The sequence below is a fragment of the Nematolebias whitei genome, chromosome 10 (assembly GCF_014905685.2).
Source record: "Nematolebias whitei isolate Nwh7 chromosome 10, NemWhi1, whole genome shotgun sequence".
Taxonomy (NCBI): domain Eukaryota; kingdom Metazoa; phylum Chordata; class Actinopteri; order Cyprinodontiformes; family Rivulidae; genus Nematolebias; species Nematolebias whitei.
Window position 1 is genome coordinate 43210078 of NC_056507.1, and position 6476 is coordinate 43216553.

Consider the following 6476-nt stretch of genomic DNA (forward strand, 5'->3'; position numbering starts at 1 on the left):
TGAGCTTTTAATGCTTGGGTTGAGTCACAGCCGAGGCAGGCTGTGACTACTCTGGACTGGAGAGACCCTTGGCACATGGTCAAATCCAGCCGCTACTTAGTTCAGTCTCATCTCCGACTGAAAGTTCCAGCAAGACTGGAAAAGACTAAGGGTACATTCACATCAGCCCTGTTAAGTCCGCTTTAATTGAACTCTAGCTCGTTTTCCTAGAAAGTCCGGTTCGTTTAGGGAGGTGTGAACGCACCATCGAACTCTGTCACGGAACAAAAAGGCGAACTCTGGCCCGGGCTAAAACCTAGGTCTCGGTCCGGTAGAAGTGAACTCCAGCGCGGTTCGAGTGCAGTGTGAATGCAAACAGACCGGGCACTGCTCCGCCAGCAGTAAGTGGAACTACAATAACAACAGGAAGTGTACTACAACGCAGGGCATTCTGGGTAAATACCACCAAAACAAACGTGCGTTAACATTAGCGAGAGGAAATGGCTCGTGGTCAGACGTGGAGTGACGAGGAGGTAAAGGCTCTCATACAAGTCTGGTCAGACGAAAGTATTTTGCAGTTACTTGTGAACACTCACAAGAACAATGAGGTTTACAGGCTAATCTGTTTGAAATTGGAGAAGTTGGGATTCTAGCGCACAGCTGAACAGTGCCGCAACAAGGTCAAAAACTTTGCCAACAATACATAAAAGTACGTGACATGCTCAGGAAAAGTGGCAGTTCAGGAGACTTGAAGGACAAGTATCCTTGGTATGATGAACTAGATGTTGTTCTTGGCACTCGACCCACGAGCAGCCCACAACATGTGCTGGAGTCCTACCGATCAGAGACTCCGCCGCCATCCACCCTGGCACAGAGTGACTCCGAAACCACAGAGATGGCTCAGGACTCAGAAAAAAGTGGTAAGTGGGTGACTATACTATTTAATAATGCTTGAGCAGAACTATTTCAATATTGACGTGTTTCATTTTAAAATGAGCAGTTACACCTTGCCAGTTTGTGTTTATTTGCCACAATTTATTATAAATATATAAGCAAATATGTATAATTCCAGTGTATAACTGTGGTAACGTGTATGTAACATTTTTATCATGCAGATAAACGTGACACTGACTGTGAAATTGAAGAGGCAGCCACCACAAGCTCCCAGGTGGATGAAGAAAGTGGCCAACCAAGGCTGGCTGTACCTGGGGCTCAGAAAAGAAAGAAAAAGACAAAGGCTGACAGGTTGGAGAAATTGTTAGAGAGCTACCTGGATGATGAGAGAAAAAGCGATGAGGATGAATGCAAAAGAATGAAGCAGGAGTCTGCATCTTTTGCGAACTTCTTAAAAATGAAACAGCAAGCTAAAGAAAGACATTTCGGGACAGCGGGACAGCCCATCTGCTGCTGTTTCACCGAGTCTTGGGTGTGTGGGCGACAAGGAGACCATGGCTGTCGACGGCTAGCGAAGCAGCGGCCCGTGAACGCTACATCGTGGGGCAGCCAGCTGCTGCGCCTCTGACCTGGGAGTTTCGGCGACGAGGAGACCGCTGCTGTTGACGGCTAGCGAGGGGAACGCTACATCGTTGAACGAGAAAAAACAGCGACCAGGCACAGGAGCTACTATCAAAGGGCATCACGGGGCATAGACACTTCTAAGGCTAGGCCCAGAAGCTACCAATGTGAGTAATGTGAGTAATCCTGTTCACTTCCGGCGAGCTGATGGACAGCAGCTCCCTCCGGCTTCTCTGCAGTCTTTTATCATCAAACTGACCCGTTTTTTGAACCGGACTAAAGCTGGTCCTTCTTCCAACCGAATTCGGTGTTCAGTGACTCAGAGAGCCGGACGGGACCATCCAAAAAAAAAAAAAAATTTTTGGCCCAGGACCGATCGGCCGCTCCCCCCCCATTGGTCACTCTGAGCGCACCCTGCCGGCCAGGTGACCCCTCGAGCTGTGGAGTCGACGCATGAAGGTCCGGTGTTTTTTCTCTCTCTCTCTGGACCTCAACGAACTCTTATCTGGTCCTTTGTGGTTCTACCTGGTTACGACAAATATTGCCGGGTGGTATTTCGCTCGTTTTCTGCTGGACTGGCCCTCGTGGTGTCTCCATAGGTGTGGGAGAAGTGTACCTATGTCCCTCAAATTGGACCAGAACCGAACCGAGGTGGCTATAGGGGAATTCGTCTTCAACAGAGCCGGTCTCAGCTTCAGTGAGCAGCCCGTTACTTTTACCGAAGGACGATCCACCTCCGTGAAGTCGTTGTGTTCACCTGGAGGAGACGCTCCGGTGCTTTGAAGCGTCGCCGGACCGGAGCAGAACCGCGCCGCCGGACTGGGCCGCCAGACCGGAGCAGAACCACGCCGCCGGACTGGGCCGCCGGACCGGAGCAGAACCGCGTCGCCAGACTGGGCCGCCGGATCGGAGCAGAACCGGGCCAGGGATATCTTCAGCCTCTTCGTCTCTCGTGCTTGGAGTGCCGGAGCTGAACTGGAGCAGAACCGGACCGGACCAGTTGCCGACTTCAGCCTCAGCCTCTCCGGTCAGTCTCGCTTTTTACGGGGGGTGCCCCGTGCTGTCAGGTGCTGAGAAGCGGAGGAGCAGTGTGGAGGAGCAGCGTGGAGGAGCAGCGTGGAGGAGCAGCGTGGAGGAGCAGCGTGAAGGAGCAGGTCTGCGTGGTGCTCGAGAGAAGTTCGGAGTTTGTATCGGAGCTGCTGCAGGCCTCTATCCAAACTCACCTGGATAATAATTAATTTTATTCCAGATCACGCTGTTGGCCCCTGTTGACCTGAAACAAGCTAGGATCATGCCTTTCACTTCAGGAGGATTTTCTGGCAGCTCGCTCTGCTATTTGCTGTGAATTATCTGTTTCTGTTTCGGCCTGTTGATTCTGGACCCAGTTTCTGTTTCCCATGGGAGCATCCATCCTTCCATCCATCCATCCTCACTGGGGGGCCGGAGCCCCCCTCAGCCCAACTCAAACTGCAGTTGGGCCACCTCGTGGGGTTTGTTTGCCCATTTGAACTGTGACGTTTTATGGTCTGAAACTTTTCTGCATCATTCATATTACTTCACTATTTTCAGTTTTCAGATTATCTGGAGTCACTGAATCTTGTTAATACACCTGAATCTGTCCATCACTGCAACTTTCACTGTTTTTGGGTTCTGAATGATCACGTCTTCATTAATGTTTCTCATGGTTCGATTATGGGGGCTAATTGTCACATTAATAATTCCTGTAATTACACATCAGTCATAAAAAACTCAAGAAAATGTCTGATAATAATGTTGTTACTGCTCTCAGGGATTCAGCCCAACCCTGGAGCCCCCACTAATTATAGCACACCAAATGACTTTAAAAACGCCTCTGGGCTTCATTTTCTGCATGTAAACGCTCGTAGCCTTCTGAAAAAACTTGATGCTTTGAAAATCCTGGTCAGTTCTTCTGGGGCAGATGTTATCTTTATTCCTGAATCCTGGTTCAACAAATCTGTAATGAATAATGACGTGGCAATCAATGGAATTAACATCTACCGCTGTGATCGTCAAAAAAGTGGGGGTGGAGTCATTATTTACATTAGAGATTCTCTGGTTTCTAGTCTTGTGACTTCCAAAACAATTCCAAACCAGTTTGAAGCCTTATCTGTAAACATCACCTTGAATGGAGGCCAGATTTTAACTGTAGTCTGCTGCTATCGCCCCCCCCCCCCCCCTACTGCATCACCTGAGGCATTAACTGCCATGAAGGAATTTCTTGGTAATTTAAAATTCAAAGAGATCTTTTTGGCTGGAGATCTCAACATTGATTGGTGTAAGTCGACCCCCCTCTGTGACAAATTCAAGGAATGTTGCTTGTCTTTTAATTTAACCCAACTGATCAATTCTCCCACTAGATTAAATAAAAACCATCCTGAAAATTCCTCCATCTTAGACCTGTTTCTAACTAATATGCCTCACAAATTCCCTGGTACAGGTGTATTCGCTGATCTTTTGAGTGATCACTGTGTGACAGCGGCTTTGAGAGATATTAAACTTCCACCTTCTAAGCCCAGATTAATTCAAAAAAGGGATTTGAAACGTTTTTGTGAACAGTCATTCCTCTGGGATCTGTCTCACTTTGACTGGCATCGTATTATGTTAACTGATGACGTGAACTCTGCTTGGAACTATTTCCATAATAATTTCATTTATTTCCTGAATATACATGCTCCTTTTCGTCAGTTCAGAATAAAGGGACGAGACAGCCCCTGGTTTACTCCAGAGCTAGCTGATCTCCTGCACAGGAGAGATCATCTTTGGGCTGCAGCGAGAAAATCTGACTCAGACACTGATTGGTTGAGTTTTCGACAGATGAGGAATAAATGCACAACTGCTGTCAAAGCAGCAAAACGCAACTATTTCTTATCTCAGACCTCCAAAAATCTAAATGACCCTAACAGATTCTGGAAAACCATCAAATCTCTCTCAGGCACCCCCCAATCATCTGACCTTCCATCACAACTTCTCGTTAACTCTGTTCCTGTGTCAAATAAGCACGAGATCCTGAACTGTCTCAACAAACATTTTGTTGCTTCTGGTTCTTTATTTGACACAGTTACTAATGGAAGATCAGCCACTTCACTTAATAATCAAACTTCTACAAATCAAATCCCTCCTACAAGTCAATCCTCAGTTAATCACAGCTTCTCTTTTTCTCCATTCTCAGTCAGTGAGGTTAATAAACTGTTAAAAGTTCTTGATCTTAAAAAAATCTGCAGGTCCAGATGAATTTCCACCTTATTTCTTAACCCTTGTGTTATGTTAAGGGTCAATTTGACCCGTTTCAATTTTTGTGTTGATCAAAGTGCAGGTTATCCTTTCTTTTTTTCCATGAAATGTTGTGACTTTTTCTCCTCTAGGGTCATGAACTTCTATGTAAAATCTGGACTCTTTGATGTGTTGTTAAATGTCTGCACACAGTTTGTATACAAAGATGATGTTGCGGGTCATTTTGACCCGCACACAGAGTAGCTGTTAAAAATCCAAAAAAAAAGTCTTTGATGTACTTCATTTTGATTGCCTCTGAATAAACATTCAGAACCAGGTGTGTGTGGAAGAGGGACTTTCTCTCCCCTGTCCTTGTCACTGTTTCCATGCCCGTTCTTGGAGAAACACCAAAAATGAGCTCCAGACGATTTACAGCTGAAGAAGCTTTTTCGCAGCTTATGAACTGGGATAGTGATGTAGAGGAAGAGGTTTCAGAGACAGAGGATCCTTCAGAGCCAGAGGACAATGCCATTGATGATCCAGATTTTCAATTTTCCCATGATGAGGAGGATTCAGAGGACGAGTCTGCAGGTGTCCCTTCTTCAGATGAAAACCAAGAAATGCAACAATCGTCATCCACAGAGGGGACATGGACATCTAAAGATGGTAAAATAAAATGGTCAACATCACCACACCAAAGCCAAGGTAGATTGTCATCTTGTAATGTCATCAAAATGATTCCTGGTCCTACAAGATTTGCTGTCACAAGAGTTGATGATATTGAATCAGCATTTCAGCTCTTCATATCCCCACCCATAGAGAAGATAATCCTCAACATGACCAACTTGGAGGGGAAGCGTGTCTTTCAAGAGAAATGGAAGCCACTGGATCCGACTGACTTGCATGCTTACATTGGAATCCTGGTGTTAGCTGGCGTATACAGGTCAAAGGGTGAAGCAACTGCAAGTTTATGGAATGAAGAGAATGGAAGGCCAATCTTCCGAGCAACAATGTCTTTGGAGACATTTCACATGATCTCTCGTGTGATCCGATTTGACAACCGTGACACCAGAGCTGATCGACGTGAGAGAGACAAACTTGCAGCAATCAGAGATGTCTGGAATAAATGGGTCGAAATCCTGCCTTTATTGTATAATCCTGGCCCCCATGTTACTGTCGATGAGCGCCTCGTTCCATTCAGAGGACGCTGTCCATTCCGACAGTATATGCCAAACAAGCCTGCGAAATATGGCATCAAAATGTGGGCAGCCTGTGATGCAAAATCCAGTTATGTTTGGAACCTGCAAGTATATACTGGAAAGCCACCTGGAGGAAGACCTGAGAAGAATCAGGGAATGCGTGTGGTTTTGGAGATGACTGAAGGGCTGCAAGGTCATAACATTACATGTGACAACTTCTTTACATCCTACCGTCTTGGAGATGAACTTCAGAAGAGAAAGCTGACTATGTTGGGAACAGTCAGAAAAAATAAGCCAGAACTTCCCAGTGAGATTCTGAAGATGCAAGGAAGACCTCTGCATTCCTCAAAATTTGCTTTCACAGAGAAAACAACACTTGTTTCTTACTGCCCAAAAAGAAACAAGAATGTTCTTGTGATGAGCACAATGCACAAAGACGCATCTCTGAGCACACGAGAGGACATGAAACCGCAAATGATTCTGGATTACAACTCCACAAAAGGGGGAGTTGACAATCTTGACAAAGTCACAGCAACATATAGTTGTCAGCGC

General features: G+C 46.0%; 1 protein-coding gene across 1 annotated transcript; it reads left to right on the top strand.

The window, feature by feature from the left end:
- Window positions 1-479: 479 nt before the first annotated feature.
- On the top strand, window positions 480-1501 carry LOC119416514 (zinc finger and SCAN domain-containing protein 20-like). The gene is given in 3 exon segments (XM_037683746.1): window positions 480-657; window positions 660-899; window positions 1095-1501. Coding segments are annotated over 3 exon segments (825 nt in total).
- The last annotated feature ends 4975 nt before the right edge of the window (window positions 1502-6476 follow it).